General features: G+C 37.3%; 1 protein-coding gene across 1 annotated transcript in view; it reads left to right on the top strand.

The window, feature by feature from the left end:
- The window catches only part of LOC142741939 (solute carrier family 22 member 15-like), a 29,615-nt gene that overhangs the window by 9,363 nt on the left and 1,916 nt on the right, over positions 1–18,336 (top strand). The window contains exons 2-9 of the mRNA XM_075851260.1: positions 12,883–13,002; positions 13,076–13,234; positions 13,406–13,538; positions 13,846–14,010; positions 17,553–17,682; positions 17,752–17,965; positions 18,008–18,060; positions 18,133–18,205. Of these exons, the coding sequence (XP_075707375.1) occupies positions 12,916–13,002; positions 13,076–13,234; positions 13,406–13,538; positions 13,846–14,010; positions 17,553–17,682; positions 17,752–17,965; positions 18,008–18,060; positions 18,133–18,205 (1,014 nt within the window). The 5' untranslated portion in view covers positions 12,883–12,915. The remainder of the gene's footprint in view (positions 1–12,882; positions 13,003–13,075; positions 13,235–13,405; positions 13,539–13,845; positions 14,011–17,552; positions 17,683–17,751; positions 17,966–18,007; positions 18,061–18,132; positions 18,206–18,336) is intronic.

The following is an 18,336-nucleotide window of genomic DNA, read 5'->3' as shown; positions in this document are numbered from 1 at the left end:
TACCCTCCTGTAATGATATATAATGTCCTCTATACTCTCCTGTAATAATATATAATATCCTCTATACTCTCCTGTAATAATATCCTCTATACTCTCCTGTAATAATATATAATTTCCTCTATACCCTCCTGTAATAATATATAATATCCTCTATACTCTCCTGTAATAATATATATATCCTCTATACTCTCCTTTAATAATATATAATATCCTCTATACTCTCCTTTAATAATATATAATATCCTCTATACCCTCCTGTAATAATATAGAATATCCTCTATACCCTCCTGTAATAACTTATAATATCCTCTATACCCTCCTGTAATAATATATCATATCCTCTATACCCTCCTGTAATAATATATAATATCCTCTATACTCTCCTGTAATAATATATAATATCCCCTATACCCTCCTGTAATAATATATAATATCCTCTATACCCTCCTGTAATAATATATAATATCCTCTATACCCTCCTGTAATAATATATAATATCCTCTATACCCTCCTGTAATAATATATAATATCCTCTATACCCTCCTGTAATAATATATAATATCCTCTATACCCTCCTGTAATAATATATAATATCCCCTATACTCTCCTGTAATAATATATAATATCCTCTATACTCTCCTGTAATAATATATAATCTCCTCTATACCCTCCTGTAATAATATATAATATCCTCTATACCCTCCTGTAATATATATAATATCCTCTATACCTCCTGTAATAATATATAATATCCTCTATACTCTCCTGTAATAATATATAATATCCTCTATACCCTCCTGTAATAATATATAATATCCTCTATACCCTCCTGTAATAATATATAATATCCTCTATACTCTCCTGTAATAATATATAATATCCTCTATACTCTCCTGTAATAATATATAATATCCTCTATACTCTCCTGTAATAACTTATAATATCCTCTATACCCTCCTGTAATAATATATAATATCCTCTATACCCTCCTGTAATAACTTATAATATCCTCTATACCCTCCTGTAATAATATATAATATCCTCTATACCCTCCTGTAATAATATATAATATCCTCTATATCCTCCTGTAATAACTTATAATATCCTCTATACCCTCCTGTAATAATATATAATATACTCTATACTCTCCTGTAATAATGTATAATATCCCCTATACCCTCCTGTAATAATATATCATATCCTCTATACCCTCCTGTAATAATATATCATATCCTCTATACCCTCCTGTAATAATATATAATATCCTCTATACCCTCCTGTAATAATATATAATATCCTCTATACCCTCCTGTAATAATATATAATATCCTCTATACCCTCCTGTAATAATATATAATATCCTCTATACTCTCCTGTAATAATATATAATATCCTCTATACCCTCCTGTAATAATATATAATATCCTCTATACCTCCTGTAATAATATATAATATCCTCTATACCCTCCAGTAATAATATATTATATCCCCTATACCCTCCTGTAATAATATATAATATCCTCTATACCCTCCTGTAATAATATATAATATCCTCTATACCCTCCTGTAATAATATATAATATCCTCTATACTCTCCTGTAATAATATATAATATCCTCTATACCCTCCTGTAATAATATATAATATCCTCTATACCTCCTGTAATAATATATAATATCCTCTATACCCTCCAGTAATAATATATTATATCCCCTATACCCTCCTGTAATAATATATAATATCCTCTATACCCTCCTGTAATAATATATCATATCCTCTATACTCTCCTGTAATAATATATAATATCCTCTATACCCTCCTGTAATAATATATAATATCCTCTATACTCTCCTGTAATAATGTATCATATCCCCTATACCCTCCTGTAATAATGTATCATATCCTCTATACTCTCATGTAATAATATATCATATCCTCTATACTCTCCTGTAATAATATATCATATCCTCTATACTCTCCTGTAATAATATATCATATCCTCTCTTCCCTCCTGTAATAATATATCATATCCCCTATACCCTCCTTTAATAATATATAATATCCTCTATACTCTCCTGTAATAATATATAATATCCCCTATACTCTCCTGTAATAATATAATATCCCCTATACTCTCCTGTAATAATATATAATATCCTCTATACCCTCCTGTAGTAATATATAATATCCTCTATACCCTCCTGTAATAATATATAATATCCTCTATACCCTCCTGTAATAATATATAATATCCTCTATACCCTCCTGTAATAATATATAATATCCTCTATACCCTCCTGTAATGATATATAATATCCTCTATACCTCCTGTAATAATATATAATATCCTCTATACCCTCCAGTAATAATATATAATATCCCCTATACCCTCCTGTAATAATATATAATATCCTCTATACCCTCCTGTAATAATATATCATATCCTCTATACTCTCCTGTAATAATATATAATATCCTCTATACCCTCCTGTAATGATATATATTATCCTCTATACCCTCCTGTAATGATATATAATGTCCTCTATACTCTCCTGTAATAATATATAATATCCTCTATACTCTCCTGTAATAATATCTTCTATACTCTCCTGTAATAATATATAATTTCCTCTATACCCTCCTGTAATAATATATAATATCCTCTATACTCTCCTGTAATAATATATAATATCCTCTATACTCTCCTTTAATAATATATAATATCCTCTATACTCTCCTTTAATAATATATAATATCCTCTATACCCTCCTGTAATAATATAGAATATCCTCTATACCCTCCTGTAATAACTTATAATATCCTCTATACCCTCCTGTAATAATATATCATATCCTCTATACCCTCCTGTAATAATATATAATATCCTCTATACTCTCCTGTAATAATATATAATATCCCCTATACCCTCCTGTAATAATATATAATATCCTCTATACCCTCCTGTAATAATATATAATATCCTCTATACCCTCCTGTAATAATATATAATATCCTCTATACCCTCCTGTAATAATATATAATATCCTCTATACCCTCCTGTAATAATATATAATATCCTCTATACCCTCCTGTAATAATATATAATATCCCCTATACTCTCCTGTAATAATATATAATATCCTCTATACTCTCCTGTAATAATATATAATCTCCTCTATACCCTCCTGTAATAATATATAATATCCTCTATACCCTCCTGTAATAATATATAATATCCTCTATACCTCCTGTAATAATATATAATATCCTCTATACTCTCCTGTAATAATATATAATATCCTCTATACCCTCCTGTAATAATATATAATATCCTCTATACCCTCCTGTAATAATATATAATATCCTCTATACTCTCCTGTAATAATATATAATATCCTCTATACTCTCCTGTAATAATATAAATATCCTCTATACTCTCCTGTAATAACTTATAATATCCTCTATACCCTCCTGTAATAATATATAATATCCTCTATACCCTCCTGTAATAATATATAATATCCTATATACTCTCCTGTAATAATATATAATATCTTCTATACTCTCCTGTAATAATATATAATATCCTCTATACTCTCCTGTAATAATATATAATATCCTCTATATCCTCCTGTAATAACTTATAATATCCTCTATACCCTCCTGTAATAATATATAATATCCTCTATACCCTCCTGTAATAACATATAATATCCTCTATACTCTCCTGTAATAATATATAATATCCTCTATACTCTCCTGTAATAATATATAATATCCTCTATACCCTCCTGTAATAACTTATAATATCCTCTATACCCTCCTGTAATAATATATAATATCCTCTATACCCTCCTGTAATAACATATAATATCCTCTATACTCTCCTGTAATAATATATAATATCCTCTATACTCTCCTGTAATAATATATAATATCCTCTATACCCTCCTGTAATAATATATAATATCCTCTATACCCTCCTGTAATAATATATAATATCCTCTATACTCTCCTGTAATAATATATAATATCCTCTATACTCTCCTGTAATAACTTATAATATCCTCTATACCCTCCTGTAATAATATATAATATCCTCTATACCCTCCTGTAATAATATATAATATCCTCTATACCTCCTGTAATAATATATAATATCCTCTATACTCTCCTGTAATAATATATAATATCCTCTATACCCTCCTGTAATAATATATAATATCCTCTATACCCTCCTGTAATAATATATAATATCCTCTATACCTCCTGTAATAATATATAATATCCCCTATACTCTCCTGTAATAATATATAATATCCTCTATACCCTCCTGTAATAATATATAATCTCCTCTATACCCTCCTGTAATAATATATAATATCCTCTATACCCTCCTGTAATAATATATAATATCCTCTATACCTCCTGTAATAATATATAATATCCTCTATACTCTCCTGTAATAATATATAATATCCTCTATACCCTCCTGTAATAATATCCTCTATACCCTCCTGTAATAATATATAATATCCTCTATACCCTCCTGTAATAATATATAATATCCTCTATACTCTCCTGTAATAATATATAATATCCTCTATACTCTCCTGTAATAACTTATAATATCCTCTATACCCTCCTGTAATAATATATAATATCCTCTATACCCTCCTGTAATAATATATAATATCCTCTATACCTCCTGTAATAATATATAATATCCTCTATACTCTCCTGTAATAATATATAATATCCTCTATACCCTCCTGTAATAATATATAATATCCTCTATACCCTCCTGTAATAATATATAATATCCTCTATACCTCCTGTAATAATATATAATATCCCCTATACTCTCCTGTAATAATATATAATATCCTCTATACCCTCCTGTAATAATATATAATCTCCTCTATACCCTCCTGTAATAATATATAATATCCTCTATACCCTCCTGTAACAATATATAATATCCTCTATACCTCCTGTAATAATATATAATATCCTCTATACTCTCCTGTAATAATATATAATATCCTCTATACCCTCCTGTAATAATATCCTCTATACCCTCCTGTAATAATATATAATATCCTCTATACCCTCCTGTAATAATATATAATATCCTCTATACTCTCCTGTAATAATATATAATATCCTCTATACTCTCCTGTAATAATATCCTCTATACTCTCCTGTAATAATATATAATTTCCTCTATACCCTCCTGTAATAATATATAATATCCTCTATACTCTCCTGTAATAATATATAATATCCTCTATACTCTCCTTTAATAATATATAATATCCTCTATAATCTCCTTCAATAATATATAATATCCTCTATACTCTCCTTTAATAATATATAATATCCTCTATACCCTCCTGTAATAATATAGAATATCCTCTATACCCTCCTGTAATAACTTATGATATCCTCTATACCCTCCTGTAATAATATATCATATCCTCTATACCCTCCTGTAATAATATATAATATCCTCTATACTCTCCTGTAATAATATATAATATCCCCTATACCCTCCTGTAATAATATATAATATCCTCTATACCCTCCTGTAATAATATATAATATCCTCTATACCCTCCTGTAATAATATATAGTATCCTCTATACCCTCCTGTAATAATATATAATATCCTCTATACCCTCCTGTAATAAATATAATATCCTCTATACCTCCTGTAATAATATATAATATCCTCTATACCCTCCTGTAATAATATATAATATCCCCTATACTCTCCTGTAATAATATATAATATCCCTATACCCTCCTGTAATAATATATAATCTCCTCTATACCCTCCTGTAATAATATATAATATCCTCTATACCCTCCTGTAATAATATATAATATCCTCTATACCTCCTGTAATAATAAATAATATCCTCTATACTCTCCTGTAATAATATATAATATCCTCTATACCCTCCTGTAATAATATATAATATCCTCTATACCCTCCTGTAATAATATATAATATCCTCTATACCCTCCTGTAATAATATATAATATCCTCTATACTCTCCTGTAATAATATATAATATCCTCTATACTCTCCTGTAATAATATATAATATCCTCTATACTCTCCTGTAATAACTTATAATATCCTCTATACCCTCCTGTAATAAAATATAATATCCTCTATACCCTCCTGTAATAATATATAATATCCTCTATACCCTCCTGTAATAATATATAATATCCTCTATACTCTCCTGTAATAATATATAATATCCTCTATACTCTCCTGTAATAACTTATAATATCCTCTATACCCTCCTGTAATAATATATAATATCCCCTATACTCTCCTGTAATAATATATAATATCTCTATACCCTCCTGTAATAATATATAATATCCTCTATACTCTCCTGTAATAATATATAATATCCTCTATACTCTCCTGTAATAATATATAATATCCTCTATACCCTCCTGTAATAATATATAATATCCTCTATATCCTCCTGTAATAACTTATAATATCCTCTATACCCTCCTGTAATAATATATAATATCCTCTATACCCTCCTGTAGTAACATATAATATCCTCTATACTCTCCTGTAATAATATATAATATTCTCTATACTATCCTGTAATAATATATAATATCCTCTATACCTCCTGTAATAATATATAATATCCTCTATACTCTCCTGTAATAATATATAATATCCTCTATACCCTCCTGTAATAATATATAATATCCTCTATACCCTCCTGTAATAATATATAATATCCTCTATACCTCCTGTAATAATATATAATATCCCTATACTCTCCTGTAATAATATATAATATCCTCTATACCCTCCTGTAATAATATATAATCTCCTCTATACCCTCCTGTAATAATCTATAATATCCTCTATACCCTCCTGTAATAATATATAATATCCTCTATACCCTTCTGTAATAATATATAATATCCTCTATACCCTCCTGTAATAATATATAATATCCTCTATACTCTCCTGTAATAATATATAATATCCTCTATACTCTCCTGTAATAATATATCATATCCTCTCTTCCCTCCTGTAATAATATATCATATCCCCTATACCCTCCTTTAATAATATATAATATCCTCTATACTCTCCTGTAATAATATATAATATCCCCTATACCCTCCTGTAATAATATATAATATCCTCTATACCCTCCTGTAATAATATATAATATCCTCTATACCCTCCTGTAATAATATATAATATCCTCTATACCGTCCTGTAATAATATATAATATCCTCTATACCCTCCTGTAATAATATATAATATCCTCTATACTCTCCTGTAATAATATATAATATCTTCTATACCCTCCTGTAATAATATATAATATCCTCTATACTCTCCTGTAATAATGTATCATATCCCCTATACCCTCCTGTAATAATGTATCATATCCTCTATACTCTCATGTAATAATATATCATATCCTCTATACTCTCCTGTAATAATATATTATATCCTCTATACTCTCCTGTAATAATATATCATATCCTCTCTTCCCTCCTGTAATAATATATCATATCCCCTATACCCTCCTTTAATAATATATAATATCCTCTATACTCTCCTGTAATAATATATAATATCCCCTATACTCTCCTGTAATAATATATAATATCCCCTATACTCTCCTGTAATAATATATAATACCTCTATACCCTCCTGTAAGTAATATATAATATCCTCTATACCCTCCTGTAATAATATATAATATCCTCTATACCCTCCTGTAATAATATATAATATCCTCTATACTCTCCTGTAATAATATATATATCCTCTATACCCTCCTGTAATAATATATAATATCCTCTATACCCTCCTGTAATAATATATAATATCCTCTATACCCTCCTGTAATAATATATAATATCCTCTATACCCTCCTGTAATAATATATATATCCTCTATACTCTCCTGTAATAATATATAATATCCTCTATACCCTCCTGTAATAATATATAATATCCTCTATACCCTCCTGTAATAATATATAATATCCTCTATACCCTCCTGTAATAATATATAATATCCTCTATACCCTCCTGTAATAATATATAATATCCTCTATACCCTCCTGTAATAATATATAATATCCTCTATACCTCCTGTAATAATATATAATATCCTCTATACCCTCCAGTAATAATATATAATATCCCCTATACCCTCCTGTAATAATATATAATATCCTCTATACCCTCCTGTAATAATATATCATATCCTCTATACTCTCCTGTAATAATATATAATATCCTCTATACCCTCCTGTAATGATATATATTATCCTCTATACCCTCCTGTAATGATATATAATGTCCTCTATACTCTCCTGTAATAATATATAATATCCTCTATACTCTCCTGTAATAATATCCTCTATACTCTCCTGTAATAATATATAATTTCCTCTATACCCTCCTGTAATAATATATAATATCCTCTATACTCTCCTGTAATAATATATAATATCCTCTATACTCTCCTTTAATAATATATAATATCCTCTATACTCTCCTTTAATAATATATAATATCCTCTATACTCTCCTTTAATAATATATAATATCCTCTATACCCTCCTGTAATAATATAGAATATCCTCTATACCCTCCTGTAATAACTTATAATATCCTCTATACCCTCCTGTAATAATATATCATATCCTCTATACCCTCCTGTAATAATATATAATATCCTCTATACTCTCCTGTAATAATATATAATATCCCCTATACCCTCCTGTAATAATATATAATATCCTCTATACCCTCCTGTAATAATATATAATATCCTCTATACCCTCCTGTAATAATATATAATATCCTCTATACCCTCCTGTAATAATATATAATATCCTCTATACCCTCCTGTAATAATATATAATATCCTCTATACCCTCCTGTAATATATATAATATCCCCTATACTCTCCTGTAATAATATATAATATCCTCTCTTCCCTCCTGTAATAATATATCATATCCCCTATACCCTCCTGTAATAATATATAATCTCCTCTATACCCTCCTGTAATAATATATAATATCCTCTATACCCTCCTGTAATAATATATAATATCCTCTATACCTCCTGTAATAATATATAATATCCTCTATACTCTCCTGTAATAATATATAATATCCTCTATACCCTCCTGTAATAATATATAATATCCTCTATACCCTCCTGTAATAATATATAATATCCTCTATACCCTCCTGTAATAATATATAATATCCTCTATACTCTCCTGTAATAATATATAATATCCTCTATACTCTCCTGTAATAATATAATATCCTCTATACTCTCCTGTAATAACTTATAATATCCTCTATACCCTCCTGTAATAATATATAATATCCTCTATACCCTCCTGTAATAATATATAATATCCTCTATACTCTCCTGTAATAATATATAATATCCTCTATACTCTCCTGTAATAATATATAATATCCTCTATACCCTCCTGTAATAATATATAATATCCTCTATATCCTCCTGTAATAACTTATAATATCCTCTATACCCTCCTGTAATAATATATAATATCCTCTATACCCTCCTGTAATAACATATAATATCCTCTATACTCTCCTGTAATAATATATAATATCCTCTATACTCTCCTGTAATAACTTATAATATCCTCTATACCCTCCTGTAATAATATATAATATCCTCTATACCCTCCTGTAATAATATATAATATCCTCTATACCTCCTGTAATAATATATAATATCCTCTATACCCTCCTGTAATAATATATAATATCCTCTATACCTCCTGTAATAATATATAATATCCTCTATACTCTCCTGTAATAATATATAATATCCTCTATACCCTCCTGTAATAATATCCTCTATACCCTCCTGTATAATATATAATATCCTCTATACCCTCCTGTAATAATATATAATATCCTCTATACTCTCCTGTAATAATATATAATATCCTCTATACTCTCCTGTAATAATATATAATATCCTCTATACTCTCCTGTAATAATATATAATATCCTCTATACCCTCCTGTAATAATATATAATATCCTCTATACCCTCCTGTAATAATATATAATATCCTCTATATCCTCCTGTAATAACTTATAATATCCTCTATACCCTCCTGTAATAATATATAATATCCTCTATACTCTCCTGTAATAATATATAATATCCTCTATACTCTCCTGTAATAATATATAATATCCTCTATACTCTCCTGTAATAACTTATAATACCCTCTATACCCTCCTGTAATAATATATAATATCCTCTATACCCTCCTGTAATAATATATAATATCCTCTATACTCTCCTGTAATAATATATAATATCCTCTATACTCTCCTGTAATAATATATAATATCCTCTATACCCTCCTGTAATAATATATAATATCCTCTATATCCTCCTGTAATAACTTATAATATCCTCTATACCCTCCTGTAATAATATATAATATCCTCTATACCCTCCTGTAATAACATATAATATCCTCTATACTCTCCTGTAATAATATATAATATCCTCTATACTCTCCTGTAATAACTTATAATATCCTCTATACCCTCCTGTAATAATATATAATATCCTCTATACCCTCCTGTAATAATATATAATATCCTCTATACCTCCTGTAATAATATATAATATCCTCTATACCCTCCTGTAATAATATATAATATCCTCTATACCTCCTGTAATAATATATAATATCCTCTATACTCTCCTGTAATAATATATAATATCCTCTATACCCTCCTGTAATAATATCCTCTATACCCTCCTGTAATAATATATAATATCCTCTATACCCTCCTGTAATAATATATAATATCCTCTATACTCTCCTGTAATAATATATAATATCCTCTATACTCTCCTGTAATAATATATAATATCCTCTATACTCTCCTGTAATAATATATAATATCCTCTATACCCTCCTGTAATAATATATAATATCCTCTATACCCTCCTGTAATAATATATAATATCCTCTATATCCTCCTGTAATAACTTATAATATCCTCTATACCCTCCTGTAATAATATATAATATCCTCTATACTCTCCTGTAATAATGTATAATATCCCCTATACCCTCCTGTAATAATATATCATATCCTCTATACCCTCCTGTAATAATATATCATATCCTCTATACTCTCATGTAATAATATATCATATCCTCTATACTCTCCTGTAATAATATATCATATCCTCTATACCCTCCTGTAATAATATATCATATCCTCTATACTCTCCTGTAATAATATATCATATCCTCTATACTCTCCTGTAATAATATATCATATCCTCTATACCCTCCTGTAATTATATATAATATCCTCTATACCCTCCTGTAATAATATATAATATCCTCTATACCCTCCTGTAATAATATATAATATCCTCTATACCCTCCTGTAATAATATATAATATCCTCTATACTCTCCTGTAATAATATATAATATCTTCTATACCCTCCTGTAATAATATATAATATCCTCTATACTCTCCTGTAATAATGTATAATATCCCCTATACCCTCCTGTAATAATGTATCATATCCTCTATACTCTCATGTAATAATATATAATATCCTCTATACTCTCCTGTAATAATATCTCTATACCCTCCTGTAATAATATATCATATCCTCTATACCCTCCTGTAATAATATATCATATCCTCTATACTCTCATGTAATAATATGTCATATCCTCTATACTCTCCTGTAATAATATATCATATCCTCTATACCCTCCTGTAATAATATATAATATCCTCTATACCCTCCTGTAATTATATATAATATCCTCTATACCCTCCTGTAATAATATATAATATCCTCTATACCCTCCTGTAATAATATATAATATCCTCTATACTCTCCTGTAATAATATATAATATCTTCTATACCCTCCTGTAATAATATATAATATCCTCTATACTCTCCTGTAATAATGTATCATATCCCCTATACCCTCCTGTAATAATGTATAATATCCTCTATACTCTCATGTAATAATATATCATATCCTCTATACTCTCCTGTAATAATATATAATATCCTCTATACCCTCCTGTAATAATATATAATATCCTCTATACCCTCCTGTAATAATATATCATATCCTCTCTTCCCTCCTGTAATAATATATCATATCCCCTATACCCTCCTTTAATAATATATAATATCCTCTATACTCTCCTGTAATAATATATAATATCCCCTATACTCTCCTGTAATAATATATAATATCCTCTATACCCTCCTGTAATAATATATAATATCCTCTATACCCTCCTGTAATAATATATAATATCCTCTATACCCTCCTGTAATAATATATAATATCCTCTATACTCTCCTGTAATAATATATAATATCCTCTATACCCTCCTGTAATAATATATAATATCCTCTATACCCTCCTGTAATAATATATAATATCCTCTATACTCTCCTGTAATAATATATATGTTATACACCTGAATACAATGATTATGAGGGGGGGGGGGGCACATACTTTTCTCCATATAGTGTGTGTGTGTATATACATACATACATACATACATACATTTATTCATACATGTCAGTGGGTCCCCTATAAGGTGGGGGTTACCCTGAGACTTTTTGCAGTATTTTTGATTGATTTGATCTCCTGAGTGATCGCTGCAGTTCACAAGGTCAGGGGTATCTGGCGGTCTTCCTGTGGACTGCAGCTGTCACTCCGGAGTTGCGGTAAATCCTGTACGCTCCCCGTCGTGGTGGTCATGTGAAATGACGTCTCTGTTGCAGTCCTCCCGGGCGCGGCGCGGTATCCGCGGACACATGGAGGTGGCGGGGGCTCTGAAGCTGGTGGGGGAGATGGGCCGGTATCAGATCTTCCTGTGCTTTCTGCTCGCCGTCCTCTTACAGGTGAGACTCCTCCCGGTCATTATACAGGTGATAACTGTGTGCCCCCCCCCCTCACTCCTCTGTCTTGTCCCAGCTCTATGTGGCCACAGAGGTGGTCCTGATCACCATCCTGGGGGTCACCCCTCCGTATCACTGGGTGTATGATGACATCAACCCCTCCATGGGACAGAACGTCAGCCGGGTCCCGGGACACCTGCACTTTGAGGGGAACTTCACATCCATCAGCTCTGAGGTAAGATATGTAAAGGGGCGGGGCTGTGACAACCTCTGAGTCATTAGTATTAGCTGTGGGCCTGTAGCATTATTCATATACAATCAGTCCTGGGGGTCCTGCATTTCTCCCCTCCCCCGTGTCTTTGTATTCGTGACATTATTGAGAGCTGTGTCCACGTCTCCTCCTCAGTGGTCGCTGGTGGACGCTCAGGCGTACAAGGTCAGCGCCGCCAGCTCCGTCTTCTTTGGAGGGGTCTTGGTCGGAGTCGTCTTATTCGGCCAATTATCGGACCGGTTTGGTAGGAAGCGGGTGTATGTGACGGGTGAGTAATGGTTACTGCACCGCAAGTCCGCAAATCTATGACTCCTCTACTAGTACTGCTCCTCCATCACATCATGACTTATACTCCAGTCACACCCAGAGCTGCAGTCACAACTCTGATGCTACATTTTGTCTTATACTCCAGTCACACCCAGAGCTGCAGTCACAACTCTGATGCTACATTTTGTCTTATACTCCAGTCACACCCAGAGCTGCAGTCACAACTCTGATGCTACATTTTGTCTTATACTCCAGTCACACCCAGAGCTGGCACCCTTTCCTGGTGGTTGATGTGACGTCTCTTGCAGGTCTGGCGCTGGACGTCGTCTTCTCTCTGGTGAATGCTTTGTCGCCCTCGTTCGTTGTCTTCCTCTCCACCCGCTTCGTTGTGGGAGTGATGAACGGAGGGATGTCGCTGGTCGCCTTCGTGCTGCTTAATGAATGCATCGGTGCCACCTACTGGGCAATAGCAGGTGAAGTCACGTGATCTTATGTCCTGACCTGTGCCTCATCAGAACCGCAATCATAATGTCTGCCCCGGACCACCCTCAATCCTGTACCTGAGCCCCCCATATCTGACGTCTCCCCCCTGTGTCTGTATCCTGTACCTGAGCCCCCCCATATCTGACGTCTCCCCCCTGTGTCTGTATCCTGTACCTGAGCCCCCCATATCTGATGTCTCCCCCCTGTGTCTGTATCCTGTACCTGAGCCCCCCCATATCTGACGTCTCCCCCCTGTGTCTATATCCTGTACCTGAGCCCCCCCATATCTGACGTCTCCCCCCTGTGTCTATATCCTGTACCTGAGCCCCCCCATATCTGACGTCTCCCCCCTGTGTCTGTATCCTGTACCTGAGCCCCCCATATCTGACGTCTCCCCCCTGTGTCTGTATCCTGTACCTGAGCCCCCCCATATCTGACGTCTCCCCCCTGTGTCTGTATCCTGTACCTGAGCCCCCCCATATCTGACGTCTCCCCCCTGTGTATCCTGTACCTGAGCCCCCCATATCTGACGTCTCCCCCTGTGTCTGTATCCTGTACCTGAGCTCCCCCATATCTGACGTCTCCCCCATGTGTATCCTGTACCTGAGCCCCCCATATCTGACGTCTCCCCCTGTGTCTGTATCCTGTACCTGAGCCCCCCCATATCTGACGTCTCCCCCCTGTGTCTGTATCCTGTACCTGAGCTCCCCCATATCTGACGTGTCCCCCCTGTGTCTGTATCCTGTACCTGAGCCCCCCTGTATCTGACGTCTCCCCCTGTGTCTGTATCCTGTACCTGAGCTCCCCCATATCTGACGTCTCCCCCCTGTGTCTGTATCCTGTACCTGAGCCCCCCCATATCTGACGTCTCCCCCCTGTGTCTGTATCCTGTACCTGAGCCCCCCATATCTGACGTCTCCCCCTGTCTGTATCCTGTACCTGAGCCCCCCCATATCTGACGTCTCCCCCTGTGTCTGTATCCTGTACCTGAGCCCCCCCTGTATCTGACGTCTCCCCCCTGTGTTTGTATCCTGTACCTGAGCCCCCCCTGTATCTGACGTCTCCCCCTGTGTCTGTATCCTGTACCTGAGCCCCCCCCATATCTGACGTCTCCCCCCTGTGTCTGTATCCTGTACCTGAGCCCCCCCATATCTGACGTCTCCCCCTGTGTCTGTATCCTGTACCTGAGCGCCCCCCCGTATCTGACGTCTCCCCCCTGTGTCTGTATCCTGTACCTGAGCCCCCCCTGTATCTGACGGCTCCCCCCTGTGTCTGTATCCTGTACCTGAGCCCCCCCTGTATCTGATGTCTCCCCCCTATGTGTCTGTATCCTGTACCTGAGCCCCCCCATATCTGATGTCTCCCCCCTATGTGTCTGTATCCTGTACCTGAGCCCCCCATATCTGACGTCTCCCCCCTGTGTCTGTATCCTGTACCTGAGCCCCCCATATCTGACGTCTCCCCCTGTGTCTGTATCCTGTACCTGAGCCCCCCATATCTGACGTCTCCCCCCTATGTGTCTGTATCCTGTACCTGAGCCCCCCCATATCTGACGTCTCCCCCTGTGTCTGTATCCTGTACCTGAGCCCCCCATATCTGACGTCTCCCCCCTATGTGTCTGTATCCTGTACCTGAGCCCCCCCATATCTGATGTCTCCCCCCTATGTGTCTGTATCCTGTACCTGAGCCCCCCCCATATCTGATGTCTCCCCCCTATGTGTCTGTATCCTGTACCTGAGCCCCCCCATATCTGATGTCTCCCCCCTATGTGTCTGTATCCTGTACCTGAGCCCCCCCATATCTGACGTCTCCCCCTGTGTCTGTATCCTGTACCTGAGCCCCCCCATATCTGATGTCTCCCCTCCCCTATGTGTCTGTATCCTGTACCTGAGCCCCCCCATATCTGACGTCTCCCCCTGTGTCTGTATCCTGTACCTGAGCCCCCCCATATCTGACGTCTCCCCCCTGTGTCTGTATCCTGTACCTGAGCCCCCCCATATCTGATGTCTCCCCCCTATGTGTCTGTATCCTGTACCTGAGCTCCCCCATATCTGATGTCTCCCCCCTATGTGTCTGTATCCTGTACCTGAGCTCCCTGTATCTTTTACGTCCCTCCTTTTGTATGTTTTTACTGTATTGTGTATCGGACCCTCGTCCTCCTCTGTGTTGCGCTCCTGTAGCGCCCCCCTGTTCTGTGTCTGACCCCCGTCCTCCTCTGTGTTGCGCTCCTGTAACGCCCCCTGTGCTGTCTGACCCCCTTCTCCTTGGTGTAGCGCCCCCTGTGCTGAGTCTCACCCCGGTCTCTCGTTCTCCAGGCTCTCTCTCCAGTCTGTGTTGCGCTCCTGTAGCACCCCCTGTGCTGTCTGACCCCCTTCTCCTCGGTGTAGCGTCCCCTGTGCTGTCTGACCCCCTTCTCCTCGGTGTAGCGTCCCCTGTGCTGTCTGACCCCCTTCTCCTCGCTGTAACGCCCCCTGTGCTGTCTGACCCCCTTCTCCTCGGTGTAGCGCCCCCTGTGCTGTCTGACCCCTCCTCCTCTGTGTTGCGCTCCTGTAGCGCCCCCTGTGCTCTCTGACCCCGGTCTCTCGTTCTCCAGGCTCTCTCTCCAGTCTGTGTTGCGCTCCTGTAGCGCCCCCTGTGCTGTCTGACCGCCTTCTCCTCGGTGTAGCGTCCCCTGTGCTGTCTGACCCCCTTCTCCTCGGTGTAGCGCCCCCTGTGCTGTCTGACCCCTCCTTCTCTGTGTTGCGCTGCTGTAACGCCCCCTGTGCTGTCTGACCCCCTTCTCCTCGGTGTAGCGTCCCCTGTGCTGTCTGACCCCCTTCTCCTCGGTGTAACGCCCCCTGTGCTGTCTGACCCCCTTCTCCTTGGTGTAGCGCCCCCTGTGCTGAGTCTCACCCCGGTCTCTTGTTCTCCAGGCTCTCTCTCCAGTCTGTGTTGCGCTCCTGTAGCGCCCCCTGTGCTGTCTGACCCCCTTCTCCTCGGTGTAGCGTCCCCTGTGCTGTCTGACCCCCTTCTCCTCGGTGTAGCGTCCCCTGTGCTGTCTGACCCCCTTCTCCTCGGTGTAGCGCCCCCTGTGCTGTCTGACCCCTCTTTCTCTGTGTTGCGCTGCTGTAACGCCCCCTGTGCTGTCTGACCCCCTTCTCCTCGGTGTAGCGTCCCCTGTGCTGTCTGACCCCCTTCTCCTCGGTGTAGCGTCCCCTGTGCTGTCTGACCCCCTTCTCCTCGGTGTAGCGCCCCCTGTGCTGTCTGACCCCTCCTCTGTGTTGCGCTGCTGTAACGCCCCCTGTGCTGTCTGACCCCCTTCTCCTCGGTGTAGCGTCCCCTGTGCTGTCTGACCCCCTTCTCCTCGGTGTAGCGTCCCCTGTGCTGTCTGACCCCCTTCTCCTCGGTGTAGCGTCCCCTGTGCTGTCTGACCCCTCCTCCTCTGTGTTGCGCTCCTGTAGCGCCCCCTGTGCTGTGTCTGACCCCCTCCTCCTCTGTGTTGCGCTCCTGTAGCGCCCCCTGTGCTCTCTGACCCCGCTCTCTCGTTCTCCAGGCTCTCTCTCCAGTCTGTGTTTTGCGCTGGGTATTGCGCAGTTCGCCCTCCTCGGATACTTTGTGCGCTGGTGGAGGGTCCTGGCTCTGGTGGTGAATGTAAAAGGCCTGACCATCTTTCTGCTGTCCCTGTGAGTACTCGTCCGGTCAGTTTGGGGTTGGCCTGTGCGTTGCACCGTTAACCGTGCCGCTGTGTGTAGGTGGATCCCGGAGTCTCCGCGCTGGCTCTACGCTCAGGGCCGCATCCATGAAGCTCAGGACACGCTGCTCTTCCTGGGACGCTGGAACCGCTCCAAACCAAAGCCGTTCTCACTGACCCCGCGGCAGAAGGACTCCGCCCCGCGGTCTAACATCCTCAGTATCTGCCGGAGCGCGGTGCTGCGCCGCCGTACGCTGCTCATGATGTGGGCATGGTAAGTCCTGGCGGTCTGTAGGGGGCGGTCCGTGCGGGGGTCCCCACTCATCATCGTCTATATCTACACGTCGGAGCTGTATCCCACCTGTGTCCGGTATGGTGCCGTGTCCTGATGCATTATGGGGGTGTTTATAATCTTGTCTATAATCTCCTCTTCTCTTTGCAGGAGTCTCGGGATGGGCGTCTGTTCTATGTTCTCCCGGTTTGGGGGAATCCTCGCTCCCTTCATCCCGGGTCTGGTATGTGCTGGTTTTCTTCTTCTGTTGTGAGTGCCGGACCGCGCCGCGTCACACCGATTTCTTCCCCGAGTGCTAGATCTGATTTATATGAGGGGTTACCCCCTCCCCCACACTGTAAATTATAAGACGTC

Source organism: Rhinoderma darwinii, chromosome 2, assembly GCF_050947455.1.
Source record: "Rhinoderma darwinii isolate aRhiDar2 chromosome 2, aRhiDar2.hap1, whole genome shotgun sequence".
In the NCBI taxonomy this organism is placed as follows: domain Eukaryota; kingdom Metazoa; phylum Chordata; class Amphibia; order Anura; family Rhinodermatidae; genus Rhinoderma; species Rhinoderma darwinii.
This window is presented reverse-complemented; position numbering and strand designations above follow the sequence as displayed.